Here is a 27,985-nt window from a genome sequence, read left to right as displayed (position 1 = left end):
TTTACAATTGAACAAGTTTGAGGGGTTATGTTTTACAATTGGACAAGTTTAAGGGGTAAATTGTTACAATTGAAAGTTGGAGGGGGCAGTTGCAACATTTGGACAAGTTCAGGGGGTTATTTGTGTATTACGCCTCGTAACAACTTACCCCTTAAACCTGTCCAATTGTAAAACATAACCCCAAATTGAAATTTTTTTTATCCCGTACTTGAAGCAACCGTAAAAACGTTTTTCCGGATTCGTATCACGCCAAAGATCTAATTATCACACTCCACGAGCGTTGCAGTTTTTGTATTTCACGTGTTTCTTCAATTGCAATCCATATCAGCAATTTAGGGTTATGTTTTATAATTGGGTTACAATTGGACAAGTTTGAGGGGTAAGTTGTTACAATTGAAAGTTCGGAGGGGGGAGGCAGTTGCAACATTTTGACAAGTTTAGGGGGTTATTTGTGTATTAGGCCATTAAAATATGATAAATATTGTCAACGTGATAACCTCACACTATTTATGTGCAATGGGTCCAAATGACCAAACAAGAGGTGTATCCACTTCATAATAAATAACTTAATCCTCGGGGCCCTGTCTGCTCGATTATCGCCTAACGTTTTCTACAACCTTGTAAATAAGAGCATCAAATAGTAAACAACAACAATTAAATTAAGTAGACCATGAATCATTGTATCTCCATTGCATAAACCAACACAACAAATTTAAAATAATCATTTATCCAAAAAGATTGAATCTTTACATTAACTAAACTTAACTATCTTACAATGTTTGAATCTAAATTACTACAAATCACTCTTATAGGGTGGAATTTTACAACAAATCATTCTTGTAAGGTGGAATTTCACATGTGGTATTTTGTCACCTCAAAAAAAAATTACATATACGAATATATATGTGATGACGCAATTACTCTCTAAATTGAACATAAACTTAGTGGAAGAGTGGTCTATTTTAAAGAGAAATTCTATTGTAGACAGAAATTAGTACTGGTCTATCCACACAAATAATGCAACATCAACAGTTAGGTTGATGTGACATCATGAATGGACGAGACCAGTATTGGTCCCAACCCATTACAAAAAAATTTACAGTTTAAATGGTTCCAGCCAACGAAAACTTGACACATCAATATTACATGTTGACATGTCAAGTTCTTATTGGCTTATCTATTTAAATCCGGACCACATTAGAATTTCTCAGTTGAGGAGGTTATGAGGAGGAGCGTTACTTTGGTGGTCCCCGTCACTAAGATCAATGTTTGTCATGACGTTTGCTGGTTGTCGATGGTGAGGGTTGGATTGGTTAACTAATTCAACATCCGGCAATGCTTCCATGGATCGTGCAGTCTCGCCTAAAGTCATATGCTCTGATTTTCCGTCGTGCTTCTTCTTAACGGCGTTGTGCCACTCTTTTAAGGCCTTTGATGTTTGTTGATCAAATATTGACCTCTTCATTGTTGATCCCATCTTTGTAAAAAAAAATCAATTACAAAAAAGTAATTAATTAGAAATTTTAGATTAAATATTATTAACACTCATGGGATAAACTAGAGATCGGATCAGTTTAGGCTAACTAATATGAAATTCTTCAGAATTATACCTAATACGAGTCAACGATACAATTCGGTTCAATCCTAAAGGAAAAAGTCAATGGTTCAATCTGATACTAGATCTTTTTATTCAGGTATTTGGTTCGGTGAAGAATCTCCAACATATTTGTTTAGAAACAGTTGAAATACAAAAATCTCTAGAATTATACCTAATGTAAGTCAACAATACAATTCAGTTCAATTCTAACAAAAAAAGTCAATGATTTAATATAAGTCTGTATCTTTTTATTCGGGTATTCGATCCAGCTCAAGAATCTCAAAGATCCATACTTAATCATACCATAAACTACTAACTATGGTGCAAAAAGACAGTCCAATCCGTATGAATCGAGCATCCCAGTTTTATTTGACCTTGGGGGTGCTAATTGTACTTTAAGACTATATTGTTCTAGGCGGAGAGCCACCTAGAACCACCCCTTTTAACGTGGTTTCCGATAGCTTAGGGTGCATACATTCTCCAATGCACCCTCCGCCTCCACCTCTAATTAGCAATATGACTATTTTACTTAAAAATAAGATTCAATGGATAAAGACTAAATGCGCTCTTAATGTTTTTTAATGACAAATTTAGACCTTATTCATATTCCGATTGTGTAAATTTTAGGTAAATATGCACATTTTTTAAATGAATACGATAAAAAAAAAATTGCAACTAGTAAGTACGAGCAAATTTTAGAGTTTCACATAAATTCTTCTTACGGTTTCTCGGATTATATACCCTTAGACATCAAAACCCGTATATACCTGAGTGACAAGGGCGTAGAGTGGAAGCGTAATGTAGCTGCATAGAAATTGGGCTCCTAACCTGTCACAATTACGAACTTTTATCAAACACTAAATTTTATGATGATCGTGGAATATATATTCTTTAGACATAAAAAAAAAATAGATATATATTTTTTTATTACACTCTAAATATCCTTAGAAGCAACCTTTTTATCTTTCAAAGGGTTAAGGTGCAAAAATACCCCTAACGTTTTAGGTCAGGAGCAATTTTACCTCTAACGTCTAAAATGGTGCAATTTTACCCCTAACGTTGATAAATTTGGTCAATTTCAGAAATAATTCATCAAACTGTCTTCTCGGTCATGAATCTTATCATCTACACTTCATATGTGCGTCATTTTATCAGTAACAAATCATAAACATATGTTGGGATGTGAAAAAAAATAAAAAAAATATATTGTCTTTTGTACGAATTAGACAAAAAAAATTCAAAAAATTCACCGAATTTATAAATATTAATCTCTAATTCTATTATTAAATTACAAAAAACATGAAATCCTTTTTTTAGAATGAATTGATATGCAATTGGTGCAAAATAATGAACAAAAATATCTGTGTTTTATAATAATGTCTGAAATTGATCCAAATTACCAAGGTTAGGGGTAAAATTGCTCTTGGCTACAAACGTTAGGGGCAAAATTGCACCATTTTAGACGTTAGAGGTAAAATTGCTCCTGACCCAAAACGTTAGGGGTATTTTTGCACCTTAACCCTATTTCAAAAGTATTCTAAATTTTTTGATTTCAAATACCTCAAAAAGAAATATAACTTGAGGGAATATATATATTGCTTACCCGAACGCAACTCGTATGTATATAAGATTTATATCCTCGTGAAAGCACGATTTCAACCCAAATTCATACTGCACATATATAGAACAACAGTACAGATAAGAGTCAAAAGTACCCTAACATATATATTTGCGAAAATATAAAAATACTCTTAACATTATTATTTTGCTAAAGTTTAATTTTGCCCTTTTTAAGGGGTACTGACAAAAATTATCGACATATTTCAATCCGATCAGTAATTTCCGACGTAATTCATGAAAAATAGCAAAACTGAACTAGGGCAAAAATGATAAGGGTAAATTTGCAACGCCAATGGTATAATTGTATTTTCCAAATATATTAAGGTATTTTTGACTCATATTTCATAAAATTACAATAAGTAACCTCAGAATCATCGCAAATAAATTTTAAATTAAGAATAAGAGTCAATTTTGCCCCTAATATTAGTTCGGTACTTTTACCCTTATTATCATACATAATGAGCCAATTTTACCTATTTTTTAGGGTCAAATACATGAATATCATAATTAAGTACATAATTACAACTAAGTCATATCACCAAACTTAATTCTTAATATGTCATTATTCTCTATGTATTATGATTTTACACCATAATTTAAAAATTCTAAACTCTAATTCATAAATCATAAAACCTGGAAAATATATTCTAGACTTCTAATTTATAAATTCTAATTCTTAAAATATATTAAAAGTACTGATTTTACTAGTTTAACATAATCCAAAACTATGACTTGACATAGTTGTAAATAATTTTTAAAAGATGAATTTCCGTGTAATTTTTCCTATTTTTTAGGCATTCGATCACTAATTTTGTCAATATTTACTTTGGAAATGATAAAAGTAAACTAGGATATTACTATGCTAACATTATTGGATCATTTTGTATAATAAAAGCTAAAATTTATCTTTATGTCCTCACCATAGAAAAAAATCTCAATTTAGCCCTAATAGTAGAAATTCTAATTCAATTTTATCTTTCCCATATAAGCTTTGTTGCTAAATTTTATCGGTATTTAATTTAGAAAATTATATAATTGAACTAGATTTTATATTGTGATTGTAAAATTGGGCTAAAGTTTTTATCATATGGCAAAATTAAACTGTTTTGTAAGATAAAAGCAAAGTGAACTTCCTTAATAGTTTTTTGGGACAAATTTAACTCTTATCCTGTATATAAACAAGAGAGGAAAAGAAAAGGAAGAGTGGCTTAAAAATTACCCATATCCATAAAAAATATGTTAGCTCGAATGCATTCTGAAAAAAAGAAATGAAAACAGGTTATCAATAAATAGGAAAAGAAAAAAAATTGTTTGTATGAAAACAAAAATCTTATTATCAATGACAGAGCTAGGGAAGAAGGTGAAATTGACGAGTGCATCCCCTCCCTTTGTCATTGCTATTATGAAAAAAAATTAAACTGGTTTAGAACCGTTGAGATCATGCCACGTCAGCAGTGGCACTGATATGGGATCTCAACAGTCCTGAACCAGTTTGGTCCAAGACATAGTATAAAACTTTCTCGGATCGTCTTCCTGGAAAGAGGGACATCAGAATAAATCTTGAGATGCAATAGACGGGTGCATCCATTCCCTCTACCGCTACTTATTATTAAAAACTCTATATCAGTTTTGAAACAAACTGGTCTTGAACCATTGAGATCATGCCACATCAACTGAGGTGATGATGTGGCGTGATCTCAATAGTCCTGCACTTGTTTGGTCTGGGACCACCGTAGAAAATTTCTCGGATCTTCTTCCTAGACGAAGGGCCACCGTAATACACTCTGGGATGCAATAGACGGGTGCATCCCCTCCCTCCACCATTAGTTATTATGAAAAATTCTAGATTGGTCCTGAACCAAATTGGTCTAGAACTTTGAGATTATGCCACGTCAACAATGATGTTCATGTTGATGTGGCATTGTTTTGGGACAACTATAGAAAGTCTCGCATATTATTACCTGAAAGAGGACAAAATGGATGAAATAAAGGATCAATTGAGGCCATTGAAACCAAAAATGTTTGTCTGTAACTTGCACAAGTGGAATTCCTTGCACTACAGCATGCCTTTCTTGTATTTCTAATGCCATTACTGTTATAATTGCTTGTAGCTTTGTTCCAACTGCAAACACAACCTTTACCAAAGGTTTTAAGGTTAGTTTCATCTTGTAAATAAATATACAGTGGCGGATCCAGAATTCTAAATCTGAGTGCAATTGCAACATCTTCAGATCCTCTTCTGAGATAAAAAAAAACTACCTAGAATCACTTTTATAGGGTGGATTCTGGTGACTGGGAGTCCAGTAGACTCCCTGAACATCCTCCTCCCTCTGCCCCGATATATATAGACACACACACATACACATATGGGGAAAATACAAAAAAAAACATGGTTTACTTTATTTGCAAACATAGCATTGTGGTTTAAAAGTTTGTAAATAGAAACATGTGATATGCTCTGTTAACAAAACATAATATTTTAAATTACACCATTAAATTCGGATGATTAGTGCAATTGACAACTAAGGGCATTTTGTCTTACAAAAATTTATATTGGCATATCGAAAAAATACAGCCTCCCAAAACACATTCCCAAATTGAAACCATCAATCATATGGTGGATATTTCACGTTTTATTAATTGATGCTTAAGTTTATTTTACACTGTTATAATTCGATTTGGAGAAACTGTGTTTTATCGATATGTAAATGTAATTTTTTTAAGATAAAAATGTTCTTCGTTGACATCTGAACTTAATGTGTAATTTAAAATAATGTGTTTTGTTAACGATTTCTATTTATAAACTTTTAAACCACCCACATGTATTTGTAAATATGAAAAAATTAATTTTCTTACAAATAAAGGAAGCACAGAAACCCAAAACATAGCCTCCCATCCTGAAAAGACAAATCAAAGCCACATCATATATATTCTGACATGAATAAAGGGTCAAAATGATTCCTAAAAGTAAAAATGAATCTAACTCAAATCGAATTTAAGATACAATTCAGCTTTTAAATTAGTAAATTTTAACAAAAAAAAAAAAAAGTCACAAAATTGCAAATTTTAGATACTAAAATTGATTGTATTTGGACTAATTTGTTAAAATTTACCGATGTAGGGGTAAAATTGATACCTAAATACGATTTGATTAAAATAATGGGTGCCGACTTTAAGAGCTATTAATGAGTTGATTAATCACCGGACCGGTTGGTTCGACCGATTCAACTGCGAACCGGTCAGATCTCAGATCCGATTTATGTTGGTTCTTAATATGTTCAACAAACTGGATTGAACAGTTTGAATCGGCCGGGTCAACCCCGGTTACATTTACACATGTTTAACTTAAAAAAAAGTAAATATGTTGAAGGTGGGATTCGAACCTAGGCCCTTAGGGACCATTATGTACATCTTACCACTAAGCTAGCTCTTAACTTGTTGTGATTAAAAACAACACTATATACTTATATATTATACTGATACTTAAAATTTAAAATTATATTTAATATTGATTTTTTATATATTTTGATAAATATAATTAAAAATTTAATTATCTTTGCAATATAAACAAAGTTAATTTAGTATTTAAATTTTAAATATACATAAAATAAAATTTTAAACTCTTAGTAAATTTTATAATTTAAATGAAATTAATATATATATATATATATATATATATATTATTTATGATGTCATCCGGTTAAACCAATTTGAGTCAATCGATTGAACCAATTGATCCTTAACCCAGTTGTCAATTCGGTTCAATGTCCAGTCCGGTTTTTAAAACATTGCTTATTAAGAGCGAAAATAATGAAAAGTTAAAGGACTAACCATGAACATTAATAAGTAAAAAGACCACCACTGAAGCCCAAAGTAGAGGACTGCCAAAATGCATATAAGAAACAATCAAGGCTTGAATCTAAAAAATAGTTCTTATATATATATATATATATATATATATATATATATATATATATATATATATATAGTTTATGCGATTGATCGGTTCGAAACTCGTTAGAAATCCTTAAGTGGATTATCTTTTTTTTTTATCAAAATTAAAACTCGAGATCTCCAGGTTAAGTGACTTGGGACTCTTATCTTAATGTTTTTTTTTTGGTAAATTCCAAAAAGAACCATATAGTTACATGAATTATGAAACGCACACCTGTGAGATTTTTTGCGACCAAGAGATCACTGAGGTTTCTCGCTTTACTCAACAGTTCCGGCCCCTCTCTAACCGTTGGTTCTATTATACAGGTTGACTACAGAAGACTCGGCAGGATATTCAGACTCTCAGTCACAAGTTTCAGATACATGGTATCACACAGGGGATGTGTTTCACAATTCGTGTAACCCTATAGTTTTTTTCGGAATTCACTTTTTTTTTCTAAATAAAAACTTTAGGATAAGAATAAAGTTGACGTTCTTAAGTAATCTTAAGAACAAACTTGGCCCGTATCTCTTAAAAAAAACTAAAACATATCCACTCTTCTAATTGGTCATAAAAGTGAGTGCCCGTCAAACTTTGAAAACGGTCAATTAAGTACTCTTTAAATTTGTTTAAGTGATTTTTTATCAATTAAACTTGCTTAAAGTGACTCGTTAATCCTGAACGTACTTAAAATCAGGTCACTTTAAGCAATTTTAAAAAGCTAATCGATCGTTTTTAAAGTTGAAACGATAATTATAAGTTTGGAAGACATGTAGGGATATATTAAACTACATTACCTGATTCCCACAACTACCTTAAAATCATCCTCCAATGATCTTTTGATGTATTTTTGGAAATCAAACTTAGTTCCGGGAGCTAAATGAACCTTCAAAAATAAATTATAGAAATTATAATTCTTCAAAATATAAAAAAATTCAATATTTTTTTCTATTTTTCATACTTACAGAAATGAATCCATGTCGCATTGTCAGGTAGTCGGCCCTACCGACTGACCTGACAAATTGTTGAAAGAAGCATGCCTGTAAAACAGAAGGTCAAAACGAATTATCGTATCATAATCATATTCTATGATCTATATATTCTATAAAATCATATACGATAGTATAATAATTATATAAATGGCTTATCTGCATAAATCGTGTTATTATGTCATAGATTGTCATAGGATAAATTACACCCAGGGTCCCTCAACCGTGTCATTTTTTTTTAACATCTCTAAACTTCAAAACCGGATATTACAGTATGTGAATTTTTGTAGTTTACTAACATAAAGACCTATTTTAACTTAGTCAAGATGACCACTCCAATAGCATGTAACCCTCCATTTTAGAACTAATGGAAATGATATTCTGGTTAACTTTAATTCTTGAAGCTTGAGGTCATTTAGGTGTCGTTTGGTTAGGAGAGAGAATGTGGTTATTAGATAGAGAAAGCTCCAAAAATATTGATTTGGAAAACTTTAAATGGCAAATCCATCGGCCATTTTGACTTGAGTAATGATAAAAGGGATCCTTATATTAATAAAGTGCAAAGTTCAGAGACATTAATATCAAGTTCTGAAGTTTAAGGGTCATAAAGAAAGTAAGTGGAAAGTTGAGGGACCATAGGTATAATTTTTAATTGTGATATATTAAAGCTCGTCGAAATAGATTATTGTGTCATGATTATATTATATGATCTATATATCCTACATGATTATGTATGATATAAATATAATAAAATGATAATCATATTAAACAGATTATATCAGACAGACAGAATATCTCTATAAATCGTATTACCGTATCGAAAATTGACAGAATGAAAAGTGAAATGAAGTGATAACTTACAATGTAAAACAGGACGGGATTTTTTGTCCAGAAAGTTGCATGGCCTTTTACAAAAGATATCTCATGGGTGAGTCGGAATCTATTTGGATCTGCAAAATTGTCACATTTATTTATTCATTTCATGTCATCAAAAGGGCGTAACTACAGGGGTCGCAAAGTGTCCATTAACCCCGACTCCAAGAGAAAATATCAACAATTACTATTACCGACGGCAATTATCGTTCCGAAACATAACATTTCCGTCCGTAATTTCATTAATTCCAGAATTTGTGATAAATTCGATAGAGTTAGCCACGATTATTTTGTCTTTGATTTTCATCCCCCAAAAATATGTATTGCTTACTAATTTTTTTTTTTATGATTGACTCTCCGAATATTTGGCTCTTGTTACTGTCATTCAACTACTGGTATTGTTTCATTATGGTAGCAAAACTTCAGTTTGTGCCAATAAAATAATTGAAATTTTATTTTGTTTCAATAAAGTCACATTTGACAAATTTTCAATAATTTTAATTCTGAAATACTGATTGTGATGACTAGAACAAACAAATTAATGTCACGTCAGCATCATATGTCAAATTTGAATTAGTCTAAAATTTAACGTATGGTACTAACACGACATTTAATTAGTAGCTCTAGCTATCCTAATCAGCATTCTATCATTGAAATTATTAAAAAAAAATTGCCAAATATGAATTTTCATCCGTAAAGTTATTGGAAAATATCAAATTCATTCTTATCGTGCGGTCTAATGTTGCATTTACGATAGAAATCGTAACTCAAATTTACCTAAAAAAAGGTAAAGTCAAGTTAAATTATCTATGATAGGATAAAATTGAATTAGACTTTCTAATAGACATACAACGTTAGGTCGTTGCGGTAAAATTGATATTCCCCGATAACTCATGAAAATATTTTTTACTCATATACGTATATTTTATCCGTAATTAAATACCATTGAAGGACTCCTGCATGTTGTTACTTTCCTTTTCCCAATACTTCCATCCACGAATCTGTACAATTGATAAAATATTAATTAGACTATTAAAATAATTAAATTACCCTTAATATTTTTCTTTTAAAACTCTACTTTCTATATTAAAATTCCTTTTTTTTTCTTAATTATTACGACTTAAAAGCATATTGATAATATAAAACGTTATGTAAAAGAAAATAAACTGATAAACGAAAAATGTCATATAATAAAAAAAACAGATATAGTATTGATTAATTATCGAAAAATTGAGTTAGGAAATGACCTTTAATCTTCCAAGCGTCATTGTTATAGCACTGTATATAACATGAAAGACCGCTAAAAAGAAAATGAAGATATGCAACTGATGTAGACCGTTCAATGATATCATTGGCACTTTTCCCTACAACAACAAATTATGAAAATTGAGTTTCAAATTTTGGCAGATTAATATCGTCTCAAGTAAATTAATTGATTAATTAAAAAAACTAAGAAAAAATTTACGTGGTTCAATAAATTTGCACTTATGTCTACGAGAGAAGACATCTTTATTACAACCGATAGAAATTTAGAAGAGAATTATAAAACCTCATAAAACCAAGAATTTTCGGAGATATTTTATTCCTACCCGTTTTTCAATTCTTTGTTCTCAATTATAATGATAAACACCTTAACATGTGTTTATACAAACCCTAAATGGTCCTCGAACCCTTAAACAAACCTAATCAAATCGTACTTAGACTTATCTAATCACTAATCGTTTTTTTTATTATAATTGATCGAGAATTCAATGCATTATATTGGTTGAGAATCATAAACTTACCAGTTTGAATGTTGAGAACTCAATACGTCATATTGAAGATTAGAAACTTAATAAATAAAAATCGAAAAAAGAAATCAGCAATCGCATAATGCTGAACTTACCGGTTTACATGCTACAGCTCCACCCTCGGCACCAGCTAAGAATCTACGTTGGTACCACAAAAGCTTACGGTGATGTTCCTCGCCATTAGGAGGAGGCTCCCCCTCATTAGATTCTTCCGTGTTATGTTCCCCGGGAGGTTTATCCCCATCGTGAGATTCCTCCGCGTTATATTCCCCGGGAGGTTTATCCCCATTCTGAGATTCCTCCGTGTCATGTTCCCCGGGAGGTTTATCCCCATCATGAGATTCCTCCGCGTTATATTCCCCTGGAGGTTTATCCACATCATGAGATTCCTCCGCACTATATTCCCCAGGAGGTTTATCCTCGTGGCCACCGCGAGAATCCTTCGGAGAATGGTTTGATCCTCCTCCGTGGAGCATCTGGGAATCATCATTGTATCTTTTAGGACAAGGCAACATCGTATCAGCGTATCTTTCTTTGACACAAATTCGAGCAATGTAGGCTTGACTGAATGTCAACAACAGTGAAATGAATCCTAAAACCATTAGCTCTGCATTCACACCAATTTAAAATCATGGGTGTCAAAATGGGTTATCGTGATATGTGATCTATGCATTTCATATGATTATAAATGCAACAAAATGATAATTGTATAAAAAAAACCCGTATGAATTAAGTTGTCTCTCTAAATCGTGTTAAAAATTGATAGTGTTACATTTTAATAACATATTAACATGTGAATGAATACATTTGTCTCATAACTAAACATGATACAACATGAATTTTGAGGTAAATTGCATCAACAATCGCTAAAATTTGGTGTATATTTCACAACGATTACTAAACTTTATTTCATTCAAAATAAAATCGTTGAGTTTCACTTTTGATTTCAATGATTGTATTTAAAAACTCATTGGAGTGTTGACGTGACATATAAAATAGTTGAATGCCTCCTATGTTAGATAAGAATGTGCTTTTTTCAGATTTGTGGCTTAGAATGTGCAACGCGGCTGCCACATTTCTACTACGTCTCTACCACATTAGCTATAAAAAATAGATATATGTTTCGCTTTAGTACTTAGTTGACATATAATCAACTCTCTTCTATGTCACACCAGCATTTTAACGAGTTTTTGTACAAAAACTCGTCAAAAAGACTTTATTGAAATGTTGTGAAACGGACTTTAATGACTAGCTATACATTTAAAAAATGTGAACTATGTACTTTATGTTATTAGCAAATATAGTAGCCGAACCAATAGTCGGTAATTGATTTTGCTAATATGACACGTTGATTTTCTAATTTTGTTAACATGAAACGTTAACCTAATGATATGTTATTCGCCAAATTAGTAAAATTTAACACTCTTTTTATCAGTGAGTCTTTAGGGAGAACGGTGTCCTCCTAAAGCCTCTTAGGATTGCACGACACAAAATCCTATATGATGCCACATGGCGCAATTCCAATGGTGGTCTTAGAGAGGATCTGATCCTCCCTAAAATTTCCCCTTTCTAACAATGTAAAGCAACCAATTAAGGTTGGTTTGAGTGATTAAAGGCATCAAGTCGCTTAACCTAGATCTCGAGTTTGAGTCCTAGCGTACACAGAAATCTTTAATTGGACACGTTGACTTTCTGATTTTGCTAACATGAAACGTTAACTTAATTGATATGTCATTCGTCACATTAGTAAAATTTAACACCCTCTTTAACAGTGAATCTTTAAGGAAAACCGGATCCTCCTAAAACCTCTTTAGGATTGCCTGATAGAAAATCCTATCTGACACGCAAATCCAATGGTGGCGTTAGAGGACCCGATCCTCCCTAAAATTTCCCCTTTCTAACAATGTAAAGCAACCAATTAAGGTTGGTTTGAGTGGTTAAAGGCATCAAGTCGCTTAATCTAGATCTCGAGTTTGAGTTCTAGCGTATGCAGAAAGTTTTAATTGGAAGAGGATCCACCTAAAGGGTACCTGACAAGCCTCGAATTATGACTATAAATGAGTCGAGCCGCTCATGAGAGGCTCGATGTTCGACTCATTAAAAGTTTGATTGTGTTCGACTCGATTTGTAAACAAGTCAAGCTTTAATACGGAAAAACTTGGCTTGAAAGCTTGCGAGCAGGCTCAATTATATGTTCATGAACAAGTTCATGAGCAAGCTTGATTATACTGTTCACGAACATGTTCGTGAATAAGTTTGGTTCGATTATTTTTTTAATAATAATATTTCTATAAAGGGAAAATGAAAAATAACATAGTTTTTTTAAAACTTTAGTTTTATAGATTGTTTAAGAAATTTCAAATCAATATAACTGATGAAAATAATTAATGAGTTGTTTGTGATCAAAGTTCATGAACTGAATTAATGAGTTGTTCGTGATCAAACCTCTTAGCAGGCTCGTTAACAAGCTCATGAGCAGTTTGCGAACAGAATATTAAGCTCAAACTCGTCAATTTTATGACGAGCCGAGTCTAAACAGAACAAACTTCAGCTCGGCTCGGTTTGATTACAGTCCTTGAACCGAGAAATCCAACAACTATTTAGAAAACAATGTAAAGCAAACATTTTAGTTACCTGTTTTAATTTTCTCCAGAGCTTCGTATAGAGCTTTCTTATTTCTTGAATGAAACCACTGAAATAAAAGCAACACAATTAATTAGCCATTTAGAAAATAATTAAAGACATGAATTTATATTATAGAAAAAAAAAGTCAATTTTGTTCTAAAATTATAAAAAAAAAAGTTCAATTTTTTCCCATTTTAGAAATTCCAATTCAATTTTATCCTTTTTCATTATAATAGAAAGTACACGAAATCGACACACATTTTTAATGTTTGAGTTTAGTTTAGCAGGTAATGTATCATTTTTTGGTTGACACGAAACTGACATGCATATTTTTAGATTGGATTAGGGTTGATATGCTAACCCGAAAGTGACAAGAATGTTTAAAATTATTGTTTTCTCTTTTATGTTACTTTATTAATAAAGATAATAAAATTATAATTATTACTTGCAAATACAATTCAAACCTCTTAAATTTTTATAAACACATTACATGACCTTCTAACATGATGTTAGTGGACTTTTCGACGGTTGTTAATTTAAAAATGATATAAAGTATATAAAATTAGTACCATATTGTCTTATATTTTAAAAAAGTTAATGTATAATAAAATTACATGTAACCTGAAAACACGACACGTAATTGACACTAATCCAAACAGGTTAACACAATTGTGACGCAAATTTTTTTGGGTTGAGTTTGGGTTTACTCTTTTTAACACGAACTCGAAAATGACACGACACGAACACGAATTGAACATGATAATTGTTAAGTCTAGTTAATTTCTTTTATAGGTTAATTATATATAGATGCCATATGATTTTGCCGATTTGCAGATTGGTACTTGTTGTATTTTTCTTTACAAACGCAATCCTGTGGTTGCAAAAATTTGCATTTTTTTACTTTGCCAAATTTGACCAGTAATGACCTCAAAATGAAAGTTTTCAAGAATTAAAATGGTTTAGTATCATATTTACTATGAAACCATATTTTTAATTTTTCAAAATCATCATTTTTTTTAGTTTTCTCTCTCTAAACATTAGTTTTCTCTCTCATAAAAAAACAATACCTAAATGACTTCAAACTTAAAAAGTTGAAGAATTAAAGTTGCTTAAAATATCATTTAACTCTTGAAAATTTTCATTTCGAGATCATTATCAATCAAATTCTGACAAAGTGAACCAAAATGCAAAATTTTGCGAACCACAATGTTGCGTTTGCAAAAACAAATATCACAAATACTCATCAGCAAATCGCAAAACCACAAGACATCTATATGGTATTAACCCTATGTATATGCATAACAGAATTACATGTAACCTGAAAACAGGATACCAATCGACACAATTGCACAAAAAAAAATGGGGTTGAGTTTTAGTTTACTATTTTTAACATGAACCCGAAAATGACACGACACCAACACGAATCGAATACGAGAATTGCCAGGTCTAGTTAATTTCTTTTAATTAGTAGAATAAAATGCCAATAATGTAAATTAAAAGAAAAGAAAAAGAAACCTCTCCAACAACATGAAGAAGCTTTTCAAGAACAATGGAGATCATAACAATGGCAGCACAAACTGCAGAAACAGCCCAAGTAGGTGTTTGATCAAGCTCCCTGGCTCCCGGAGCTTCTGCTCCTCCCATTTTCTCTCTATCCAAACAGATTTATTCTATTCTTTTCTATTCTTTTTCTCTCTAAATTCCCAAATATTTTGATTTTGATTTGATTTTGAAATCCCTTTCTTTCTTTCTTTCTTTCTTTGTTTTTTCTTCTTCTTTCTTTTTTGTTTCTTGTTTCTTGTTTTTTCCATTTCCTAACGGTAATGAACCAGAAATACAACAAGAGGTTATTGTTCAATTTACCTCCTATTTTTAATGTAATTTTTTTGAGATTGCTATTTTTAAATTTTATATATACATATATATAATATGAGGTATTTAAGAATGCCATATTGCAATATCCAATTTGGAGTTTATCATCTAAATTAATCTCATTTCACTTATCATTTTAAAAAATAAAGGCTTAATACATCCGCCCGAACTGATCTCATTTGTTACTTAGCTCCATTTACTTAATGGTCAACCTATCAGCCATTTCAACTTAAAAATTGTCATACATTTGGCTCATTTTGTGCCTACATGACATTGGTTACATCTCCCAAGACACATTCTGCATCCATTGTAATACATATTCTGCATCCTGACGTGAACTCTTCATTTATTTCTTTGAAACAGACATAAAAACCTAAGGGGTACGAAGTGTTACATTTGGTGAGTTGAGAGGGGGTTAATAGGATGCACAAGATGAGTTGAGAAGGCTAATCAATGTCATGTAGGTATATAAAGAGGCACAGAGTGTACATTTGTTGAGTTGAAGGGACCACTAAACTGTAAGATACTTGTCTAGTGCTCGGAGAGTTGGTCTATCATGATCTTATAGACCAGGTAACGATTGATGATTGTAGAAACCACCAGAGCCTCGTTATGAGGAGGTAAAGAGAGTGGTTGAATGGAGAAAGCCTCTCCTTGTTATGCCCATTTGCTCGATGATACCTTGATCTTATTGGGGATCCCCTACCATATTACCCGTATCTCTCGTTGGTATCTCCGGCATTTGGAGCCATCTCCCCTTGATATTGGTATACATATTTTAGGCTCCTCATCTCGCACAAGTTGCTCTTACAGGGGAGTGCCTTGACTGAGGAGTTGTTTTACCTTTGTGTTGAAATGGTGGCATTCCTCAATTGTATGCCTCTACTTCTTACGAAACTTGCAATATTTATCTTTTGGGGTGGCCTCCCTTACTTCTTGAGGAGTGTCTCTGCTCCACTGTGTATGTTTCGGTTTTTTACTTGTGTTGCAGACTTCTCGAGGTTGTGTATGAAAATGAATGAAGTGAGAATTAATTTTCTGAACTTTCTCATTAAGGAAAAATAAAATACTAACTATTATATTTATATCTTAATACTAGATGTGCTGATCAAGTAAACTTCATGGTTAAGGAAAATAAGGACAAGACAAGTGTCCTAATAATAACCATTTGATCACAGCCATTGTGATGAATGGTGATGATGCTCTTGAGCAGGGATTGGGTGTGGTTGGAGTTATTGCAAGCTGGTGGACTGCTTCTGGAACATACTATTTTGGTAAAAGGATGAAACTGCCCCTAAGGGCTGCGTAAAGACTCAAATGCCCTTGGGCAGGTGAAGGGTTAACTTATTACGTTTATATTAGTGGAAGACTTTGTACTTGAGTAGATTGGCAGATCTTCTTATCTTCTTCATGCTTCCAAGAAAGAAAAACCAAAAGTCTTTCTCTCTTTCTTCTTGTTGTTCGATCTTCTCTGTAACAAATATCAAACTCTTCCTTGTTTGTGCTTATAGCTTCAATATTATGCCTCGATGTAATGCTCATTTTCATCTATATGTACAACTCTTATCTCCGAGTTTCCATATTTCTTGTCCTCTTCTGCTAATGGTCTCCAATTGTCGGGGGGGAGTAATGGAATGTAAAATTTGTCCTAAAAGAGATTAAAGTACTTTTTTTATAAGGGTCCCAAAGGGATGAGATTACTTTACTGCCCTCATGTGAGACGGTGGTTATAAATCGATGTAGGGAACAAGGAGTTTCTTGGTCCATAGAGGGATGGGCTCTTTGGAGGGTGTGAGGGTTGTTTGAGCTCGGATTTTTAATTATAATGGATCTTTAATATAAAATATAATTAACTACGTATTAAACACTAACGGATGTATTCATTATGTAATTGGTTTTAATTTTTCTTTTTGAGAAATTATTATTATAATTATTGTTGTTATTATATTCATAAGACTTGTATTGATTTCGATTCCAACCATTAGAGAACTAAACACATAAGATAAATACAATCGTTATGATTCCATCACATTCTAAATCTGGAGTTTGAACTAAACACCCCCTTATTACTTTTAAAAAAAACTTATATGCAATTAATGCAAAACACGTGGACAAGATATTTAGATTTTTTTTAGCATCTAACACTAATCCAACTCACCAACGTTAGATCTTCAAATTGTTATCACATTAAAAGTAAAATTACTCTTGGCTAACAACAATAAACGTATTTTCATACATTATCCCGAAACATAAATGAATAAAGAGATAAGGTATAAAAATATCACTAACTTTAAAGCCAAGAGTAATTTTACCTCTAACATCCAAAATTGTATAGGTTGAGCCAATTTCAAACACCATTAAAAAAATTAAAAAAAACAAAGATACTATGTTTTCATGTTCTACATGAGTTGCATATCGATTCTACACAAATTTGCGCTTTTTATAATTTTAAAATAAATTTGGAAATGAAAAACCTTTAAACTCAACGAAATATTTAGATTTTAATTTTTTTTTTGTCCAACAGTATAGAGTACAATTTTTTTTTTACTGATCTACTGCTAATAGCATGCACGTACAGTGAAAATAATAAAATTCATAATGAAAGAGATAATTTCGTTAATAATGTCTAAAATCAGTCCAACTTACCAACGCTAGGGTAAAATTGCATAATTTACAGAGACACGAGGTTCGAGTCTTGTTGTCAAAAACACTGCACAAAAACTAGGAAAATCAAATGAAGAGATCCATCCATAAAACAAATCAGTAACCCCTAAAAATTTGGTGTTTTTTAATGAAATCTAGATGAAAATTGGTTTTGCTGAGAATCACTTGGAACAAATACAGGAAGTTGCCCTCCCCTCTGTGGTCTACCCTGCAAATAATGTGCTCCTCTATCCGGGTCGGAAGCCAACAAACCTCCGCTGCCACCGCCTCTGCTCGGAGGTTCATTCACAAGAGGGCCGCCGAAGAATATAGATTGATCTGCGTACACAAGCTCTGTTCTAGGAACCTGAGCTGCAGAACCACCTCTGGAAGAAGAGGAGACAAATCGTCCGGCTTCTTGATCCCAATAGACAGACGTTCTCAGATTCTCCATCCCGCCCAGGTTTCTCCTCATCGGATTTTCGACCATGTTTTCATGAGGTGCATTACCATTTGCTTCGGTTCTTCTTACTGAAGGAGGCGATTGATCTGCTGATAGTTGAAATATGGGGTTGAAATGGTCCCTGCTTGGAATTTGCTGGTGTAACGGGGAAGAGGCGAGATGGGAGACGTTAGCGCTGCTGTAGTTGCTAAGACTCTGGCGGCATGCTTCACTGTCTTCCCGGCTAGTAAGACTGATATTGCTGGGGGCATATGAATTGCTAGTGGTTCTAACGTTTCTATTCTGATAGCCTTGATCTGTACTAATCGGACTGCTCCGTCCACTAACGTTGCTACTGGATAGATGATCAGCGTCGTAAGGGTGGTGTCGATAACTTACAGGACGTAGCACTGATGATGATGCTCTAGCTTTTGCAGCGGCTTTAATGGCTTCGTTTGAGTCCAGTTTTGCGAGTTTCCAAGCGCTGATTTTAATCGGACGATGTGGTAGTCGTTTGCCTTTCTCGGTTTCTTCAAGAGCGTCCGGGTCTACTGTTGACGGTAAACGTCCTGGCTCCAAATGTGGAACAATTTCATCCTGCATATTGAAAATCCAGATTAATAAAATTGCAATCTCGGTTTGTTGAAGAGCAAATGAAAGTAAAATTAAATACTGAAATGAATGAGATAGAATGCTGATGTCAATCTTTGCTCCATATCCTATGAACTCGACACGTAGCTCAAGCGACCAGAGGCCCTTTCCTCGGTAATTACTTCCTACTCTTAGATGCAGGGGCAGGGACAGGCCAGGAGGCCAGGCCCCAGAACCATCCCTACTATTGGCATGGCATGTGGTTAGAAACAACATTTTCTGTGGCGATGTATGTGTTGGATGACATTTTTAAAACAGTGACAAACTAGCAGTTCCACGCACCTTAAACGAAGTTTGAAACACCCACATAATTGAACCGTCCAAGAGAAGGTTAAAGTGTTCAAAATACCATTTAAAAGTTCAGGAGCTTAATTTGTTCAAAAATAATTGATCAATGGCTTAATCATTAAAAATTGAATTGCGGGAGGTTAAATATACATTTGTGGGTGGATTCGATTAATCATTTCTAGGTTGATCAAACACATTTTTGAAGTCCCGTCTTCCAATTAAAGTCTATTGCAAACGCTAGCGACTGGAGGGCCTTTCCGCTCAATTCAACCTCACTTGGGTTGGGTTGGGTTGGATTTGGTTTCAAAGGTTCCCCTTGATTTGATTTTGTTCGTGTCAGCTATTAATATGAAGTGGACCTTTAACTATCAGCTTGAGCTTTTAGCTAAAACGGTTTCATGACATGGTATCAGAGCTAGTGTGACTAAGTGGTCCTGGGTTCGATTCCTGGCAGCCCCATTTGTTGAGTTATTTGCGGGACATGATAATATGGGATATTAACATACATTTAACGTCTTAACCTAAATACCTAACTATAACTAATGCTACTAAACGAATAAGCATTGACTGTCAATCAAAAAGAACACACACAAAAAAAAACTAATAATCATCATCATATATTTAGTTCTTTAAGTGACTGCTCTTCTTTCTTTACGTCAAAGCTCTTAATCCTTCTCTATTCTTTCTATATTTAGTCATGACTCTTGATATTTTTATTTAGATGGAGGGTTAACATTAATCTTATTTAAATTAGATTAGTGGTTGAGAATAATCAAACATTTATTTTACGGAAAACAGTAAAAAAAAAAAAAAAACTAGTGAAAACCCTCGAGCGCACCTTGATCCAGGCTCTGAGGCGCAAGCGAGACGCACAGGGCGAGAGCCCTTTGTACAGCGCCTCGCTTTCTGTATTCAAGGCTCAAGACCTTGAGCCTTGAGTGAGGCGCCTTTTAATAACTATGGTTGCACGGACGTTGGGAAACGTTATTTCTAAAACATAGCTTTCATAACATAGATTTGAAATGGAAACGAAAATGGATACAGGAAGGGAAACTGAAACGGACAAGGACAAGCAACGCATAAACACTACTGGAAAAAGAAGTGTCCGTGCAACATAGCCTAGAACAAACAACAGTCAGAGTAAAGAGTACCTGGTGATCCATGAAGATTCTTGGAGGGGTACACCAAGCACCTTTATATTGCAAGGTCATGCCCATGGAGCTTCTTCCACTTACTGCAGTCACAGCTGAGCTTGTTGGTGAAGATGCGAGACTTTGTTGATCTCCTCCATCTAAAGACGGTCCCGGCGGTTCACTTTGAGTTCTCATCGCAACCACATACTCATATGTCGTGATACCCTGCAAACCCGCAACAAAAACTGGATTACTTGACTGTTTACAAAATCAATTAAAAATAGGATTATTACAGAGACAACCTGATTGACACAACACGATTGACATTATCATTTTTCTTAAATTTATATCATAGATATAACTCCTAATTAACAAAGATGTGCCACAATAGGGCTGCACAAAACTAACAAAAAAATCGATTTCCGAAACCGAGAAATAGGTTAACTGAAATCGATGGACTAGGGAATAGTTTTTCATTTAGAAATTATAGTTATCGAAACTGAAAAATTAACCGATTATTTGTATATATACAGCAGCGTTCACATGGACCTTAATAACCAAATGACCGTTAGATCTAAACTTGTTAAATCTAAGCTTTATGCTTTGAATCTTCACCTTATGATTCTAATAAGCCTAGATCTAAAGGTGAATGACCAAATATTGCATGGTCATTAAGATCCATGTGATCAAAATCGTATATATGTATATATATATATATATATATATATATATATATATATATATATATGAATATGTAGAATTTTAATTATTCATATATAAATATGCATATTTGTATTTCTTTTTAAATTTAAAAATATTTTAGAACTTTAAATTTATTTTTTTATGTGCGTTTTTTAATTAAAATTTAATTTAATATTTCAATAACTATATATTAATTTTTAAAGTGAATAATTATATATCAAAAGCAAAATTTATATATGAAAAGTTACTAATATTTGCCGAAATGTAGATTAACCAATATATGGTTAACTGATTCTAAAAGGACTGGTTAATGGACTAATAAATTTTTCGTTAATGGACTGGCTAACCGTCCACGTGTATCCAGTCGACACGGTGGAAAAAAAAGGAGAGCAGGAAGGTACATACCTTCCGAATCAGAATAACGTGGAAGAAGAATAGTTCTCCTAATGGTACAGTGGCAAGAAAAGAGACAAATGTGCAAACAGCCTGCAGTAATCATAAAATTAACCTTCTACAGTAAGATCCAAAGTTTTCCAATCAGGCGATCAAGAAAATTTAATTAGGTAAAAATAAGCGGGTAAAATGCATCAACGGTCACCGAAATTTAGAGTCTAGTTTACGAAGATCTCTGAACATCATTTTCTTTCAATAAAATCATTCAACTTTAAATTTTACTGCAATGAAGTTATTCCGGCCAATTTTGTGTACAGAAACAGTTCACTATATGCCAACTAAGCGCCAGTGTCAGACATGACTGACTTTTACGGCTAATGTGGCTGACATGTGCCTTGTGGCACATTCTAAGCCACAAATATTTTTAAAAATTCACTTTTTTCCGGCACTGTAGAAAATATGCTGTCCCCTTCCCCGTTCCTCTCACAAAAAGTGGTCCCCGCTTAATTAAAATAATATATTGTGTGGGTCCTGATGACATTTTTTGTGAGAGAGACAGGGAAGGGGACAGGGGATTCGGGACAGCAGATTTTTTTCATGTGCTTACATAATGTCAACAGTCTTCTATGCCACGAGTGAGTTGTTGTACACAAATTGACCGAAATGACTATTGAAAATAGATGTCAAGTTCAGTGATTTTATTGAAAGAAAATGAAGTTTAGTGATGTTTGTGAAACAGACCACAAACTTCAATGACAGTCGAAAAATAAGCACAAAAGTTTGGAACTTTACCACCACAGAAGCAAAGGGGGGACGGGAGAATCCAATGCCAAGCTTCTCAGTTATCTGATGCTCCATTCCTTTTCTGTCTACAAAGCACCGAACCAAGACAGCAACACCAACTCCGAATTCAACAACTAACTGACAATCAGATGCAGATGCCAAATTCAAGAAAAATTTAGACTTTAAATTTGGATCCGATACAGAAATTTAACTCATAATGGAAGAAAGAAAAAGAAAAATCTAAATAATGAATCCTCAAATCTTACCCAAATGAGGCTAGTAGCCATAAGAGAGACAAAAGTGATATAATTCTTCCTTCCTACACAATTGTTCAACCACTGCACCAATACAATAGAGAATTTCGTTTAGCCCAACATGGAGTGAAAGTTAAAATTACGTTTCTATTTTACTATCCCGGCCACATAATCTAGACCATAGATAAATAAAGGTTTGTTTGGTTCAGTTGTTGTTGTTTAATGTTAGTTGTAGATGTTAACTGATTTTCCTTCCAAAATAGCTATAAGTAATTGTCTTTTAATCCTAATTAAACACCAAACACTACTATATTACTGTATGGAGTAAAACCGCAAAAACGAGCTACGGAAAGGAGAACCTAACCGACACTAAATAACTCAACAAACTTAGTGTCAGTTTGATTCTCCATTTTGTAGTCCTATTTTACTGTTCTACTCCAAATAATAGATGTAGAGTGTTCAGTTATGATTGAGAAACAACTGTTAATAGCTAACAAACAACTAGCACCAACAACAAACAGCAAATAACAGCAGTTGAACCAAATAGGCTACAAATGGGAGACATGAAAAACATCCAAATCTTACCCGACAATGATGATCAAATCCATCAACACATTTATTGCAACTTCTGCAATGTTTGCTGAACTTGCGTACCTGAGTAAAAGATTAAAGTCAATACCATCATCCTACAATAAGGAAGCCAACTGATATGGGAAGAAAGGTGGATGGGGATGGAGATACTACATAGACTACAAGCAACATCTTACTCCTCCCTTTCCTTCATTTTACATGATTTAAGGGTCAAAATGGTCCTTAAAGTTGGCAGGCAGAATAATTTTAGCCCAAAATGAACTTTAAATATCAACTCAGACCTGAAGTAGGCAACATCTTTGACAAATTAGCCCAAATACAATCAATTTTAATATCTAAAATTTGTAAAATGTGGGGCTAATTGTGAAATATTGCCAATTTCAAGGCTGAGTTGATATCTAAAGTTCGATTTGAGCTAATTGATCCACCTATCAACTTTAAAGGCAATTTTGACCCTTAATTCCATGATATATAGAGCTGAAACTGTGTTCCTAGAGAAAAACACAGAAAAACTTTTTACTTCAGCCACGTGGCATAACTTAAAAGCATAATTTGATGTGGCAAGTCTGACATCTAGTTGACTCACCACATCTGCTTTCCGTGGGACGTTTCGCCAGATTTGACCATAATGACTTTATTGACACAAGAGTTAAACATTAATCACTTTTATTGACACAAAACTGACTTTAGTGATCACCGGCACACAAACCCTATAACTTTAGTGACCTTGGGTGCATTCAATCCTCTCTCTCACTTTCATCCTCATTACTTTCTATTGTGTTGTGTGTGTGCAAGTGTACATCATCTCATTCTATGTAGGCAGCAGGGGTAAATGAAAGCCTATGTTGCACGGAAACTCCTATTGAGTAGCATTTTCGCATTTCGTGTGTTTCAATTTCGTTTCCATTTCATTTCTATTTCCTAGCTATATCTTTTTAGAAATAGCGTTTTCTTTTGTCCCTTCCCGTTTTTGTTTCAGTTTCCATTTCCGTTTCCGTGCAACATAGATGAAAGCTAATTGCTTTGGAGGCAACTGAAACAAACATTTCCAATACATAACACAAATTAGTACCTCAGCATTACACAATGTACAGAATAAAGCCTCCTCGCCAAATTGATCCAGAAAGATATCTTCATCTTTGCGGCAATCTTCTTTCACAAGAAAACCACAAAAGAAAAATCCTAGTTTTGAACACCAACTTGAACCATGTCTGTCTGATGTTCCCCCATCCTTTAACCTTATCTTACTAGGTTCTTCAATTGAAGATGCATTTCCTGGTTGAACACCATAAGATTATAAGAAATCACAAGAAGCAAAGATTGTGCAGAAGATCCTCAAGTGTAGAGATGGAAATTATGTACACCACCCGTCAACACGACACGAACCCAGCGCAAATTTAGTGGGTTAGTGTTTTATTAAATAGGTATTGGTCATTTTTTGGGTTGACTTGAAACTGACATGAATTTTTTTGTGTTGGATTAGGGTTGACCTGCTAATCCGAAATCGACACAAATATTTGAAATTATTACTACATTATCCTATATTTTTGCATGTTACCCTTAACAAAGATAGTAAAAGTACATATAATATAACCCTTGAACACGACACGTACTTCTCATTTTTACATGTCATCTTTAATAAAGGTAGTGAAATTAAGGGCTTGTTAAATAGGTTTAGGGTAAATTTGGGTCAGTCAGGGTAAACCTACTAATCCGAAAATGACATGAGTATTCAAAATTATCACTATATTCTCTCATATTTATACGTGTCATCTCTAATAAAAGTAGTAAAATTACATGTGATCCGCAAATATGACAAAAAAACAACACGGACCCCATTGGGTTGACTCGATTATGACGCAATTTTTTGGGTTTAGTGTTTACTCATTGAACACTAACCTGATAGTCGACATGACACGAACACGACCCACTTACACAAATTGCCACCCCTACTGAGGTGATCTTATTTTCCCAATCAACAAAGACATCAACATGACCTATTTCAGAAGTAAGAGAATTTATGTGAATGTACTAACCAGCATGATCTGTGCCATGTTGTGATTTACGGATTTCTGCCTCATCAACATCAAGCAGGATTCCAGGATCAGCAGGATCGATAGCAGTGCATCGTACATAAAGGATGAATACAGTAAGAGCCTGGCATGAACCAGAAGAAGAGAGAGCAAACTCAAACAAAAATTGTGAGAAAAGAAACAATAACAGACTTTAGATCCATCCAAACGAATTCAAGGGAAATGATGGCTACTTTGCTTACCAAGAATGAATAAACACCTACAGCCACATATTCATAAATATCTTTCCCCAGAAAAGGAGCAAAGAAAGCATAGTATGCAACAGATAGCAAGAAGAAAACTGTTATTGCCACAATCTGCACACCAAGAAAAGATATTAAAATTAGTATGTTAATCAAAGGATAAAATAGCAGCAAAACATATTCACAAAGCTCTTAAAACAAGGGAAACAGCAGCACAAAAAACCCATTTGAAAAATATCAATTTTCAACTACCAATTCAACTCAATGTCTTCTTGTATCTTCAAGTATATGTTTCAGTTTTTTTTTCTCTTGTACATTTGGGAATGATGAGATTTGAACACCAAAGGCGTTCACTAACTAGTATATCCTAGAACAAATTTGAATTTCTGTTCTTATATTAAATTGCCTGACGACCATGTTGGTATATCTATAAATTATGAGACAGGTTTTGCAACTTATGCTGTGAAATGCAGTTAAACATATGCTATGTTACAGGGAAACGGAAACTAAAACTGAAACTGACACCGAGAAACGATATTGGTAAAAAATAAAGGAAACGGAAATGTGGGGGAACATGTAGAAAATAAAGATACAAGGATGTATGTATAAACTTTTTAAATTATAAGAATGAATACATGTTTGAAATTTTTTTATGTATACATAAGAAAAAAAAATACATATAAGTCACATGGTAGAGGGAAAAAAGAGTTTGAAAGCTTGTAGAAGACGGTCTAGAAAAATACTAGGGATTTACTGAACATATGATTACATTACATCCTCAAAATGAGTTTCCAATTTTCTTAAATTGTGGAAACTTAAGCCAAAATGTTTCATATTGGTTTCCGAAAGTTTCATTTTCCAAAAAAGTGAAACGCTTAAAAATCAAAGTTTCTATGCAACATAGAACATATGCATTTCAACCTCAAATAAACTGATTGCTCAATAATGAACCAAAATTTTAATTTCAGTTCTAGAACTCATACAAACCAAGCCATTCTTGACAGGAAAGAAGTTCGTTGTAGAATTAAATGATGCAGCATTTTAAAAAGTTCTATACAAGTACTAATTTATCCAGAGTTACTTGATTCTCTCAAGTTCAAAAAGACAGATGCCACAGGGTCGTTGATCATCTAAGTGGGGAGACTACAGCAGCTGGCCCGTAGGCCAATTGGCCCAAGCATTATCACGACTACGACTCCGAGGAAGCTTTACCAAGGAATGCTCAATAGAACATATCAACAGTTGTTACTTTAAGACTCTAAATCAGTATAAGGACTACTATAGGAACATGATGATTCGGCCTAAGATCTCGGCCACCTCGGGTAGTGAACAGGAACTTGGTTTAATAGATCCACCCTAGTCCGAGGTGACTAGGAGGCGGGCATTAGCCTTGGAAAGAGAGGCGCCATGTTTCCATAGGGAATGAGCCATAAGGACAATATGGTGACCGTCAGCTATATCTAGCACACAAATGCCTTCACATTCACATACAAATTACCCAAAATTAACACAAGGCACTTCAAAGACTTGCACTTAGCATCTATATTCACGGACACACACTCCTGTTAGTAGCGTTTAGTGAGATTCAGCCATTTTCGCAATTAGGATAAACAATTGTATACGGAATAGACGGACAAAGCACAATAACAAATAAGAATACAGTAGTTAAATCTTACTAGAGAAAACCATAAACCTAATTGAAAATCACAAATGAAAACACACATTTCTCTCAAAATTCGAAGAGTTTCAGATGCAGAAGAACAAAATGTACCTGAAAAGTGTGAACTGGGAGTTGCCAACCATGACGCCTAGCCATAATGTACGAACTCGCTAATAAACACCAATCTACGCTGTAAAACCACCATTCAAGAACAACAGAATCGAAACGGAACCCAGAATGTAATCAAATAATCAAACAATTTGAATAAAAGCTGAGCGCATTCTTGTAATCTGCAATTCAGCCACGCGAAAAACTCAGGCCGATCTCGAGTTGTCAACCGAGATGGTGAAAGCGAGTTTCGAGACTACCTATGAAGTTGATTTTTCGAGTTTCCAGTCAGAATTCGATTCGTTGATCGAAGAGACTTGAGGAGAAGAACCGGAGAATAAAAAAGGACTGTATTAGACACCATTTGAGTATATTATTATAACCGTTCAGTGATAAGTGAACTCTATTTTGCCGGCATGCCAGTGTAAAGTTCCTTTCTTTGCAATTTGGGGCCTAACAAAACCCTAATTTACTAAATTAGATTTTTACCAACGTACCTCAACAATACGACCGGATTACACGATACGAAATTTGAGTGTTTGGGTTTAGCTTAGTAGGTAATGTATTATTTTTGAGTTGAAATGAAATTAACGCATACATTTTCTGGTTGGGTTAGGATTGACATGCTAACCCGAAAATGACACAAATATTTAAAATTATTGTTATATTCTTTCATGTTTTTATATGTTACATCTATTAATAAAAGCAATAAATTATAATTAGGGTTAATTTCAAATAAATATCTTGTGGTTTCACGTTTTT

The 27,985-nt window shown here is 33.6% G+C and overlaps 2 protein-coding genes across 2 annotated transcripts; both read right to left on the bottom strand.

Annotated features, from left to right (window-relative positions):
• Positions 1-1,207: 1,207 nt before the first annotated feature.
• Positions 1,208-15,072, bottom strand: LOC136200489 (MLO-like protein 9). Its single transcript, XM_065990864.1, has 16 exons — positions 14,944-15,072; positions 13,438-13,495; positions 11,293-11,410; positions 10,899-11,028; positions 10,261-10,377; positions 9,957-10,014; positions 9,002-9,090; positions 8,117-8,191; positions 7,949-8,037; positions 7,049-7,098; positions 6,074-6,114; positions 5,179-5,352; positions 4,437-4,472; positions 3,201-3,268; positions 2,365-2,425; positions 1,208-1,477 (listed from the first exon to the last, which is right to left on the bottom strand). Exons 1-16 carry the CDS (start codon positions 15,070-15,072, stop codon positions 1,208-1,210), a joined length of 1,563 nt encoding a protein of 520 aa, XP_065846936.1.
• Positions 15,073-17,878: 2,806 nt separating this feature from the next.
• LOC136235748 (protein S-acyltransferase 21) lies at positions 17,879-27,598 on the bottom strand. The gene is made up of 10 exons (XM_066025735.1): positions 27,227-27,598; positions 25,456-25,569; positions 25,217-25,337; positions 24,253-24,455; positions 23,175-23,243; positions 22,602-22,673; positions 22,345-22,473; positions 21,565-21,645; positions 20,476-20,682; positions 17,879-18,982 (listed from the first exon to the last, which is right to left on the bottom strand). Exons 1-10 carry the CDS (start codon positions 27,269-27,271, stop codon positions 18,089-18,091), a joined length of 1,935 nt encoding a protein of 644 aa, XP_065881807.1. The 5' UTR covers positions 27,272-27,598; the 3' UTR covers positions 17,879-18,088.
• Between the last annotated feature and the right edge of the window lie 387 nt (positions 27,599-27,985).

This window comes from Euphorbia lathyris, chromosome 7 (genome assembly GCF_963576675.1).
Source record: "Euphorbia lathyris chromosome 7, ddEupLath1.1, whole genome shotgun sequence".
Classification (NCBI taxonomy): domain Eukaryota; kingdom Viridiplantae; phylum Streptophyta; class Magnoliopsida; order Malpighiales; family Euphorbiaceae; genus Euphorbia; species Euphorbia lathyris.
Note: the sequence above shows the minus strand (reverse complement) of the source record. Positions and strands in the feature narration are given on the sequence as shown.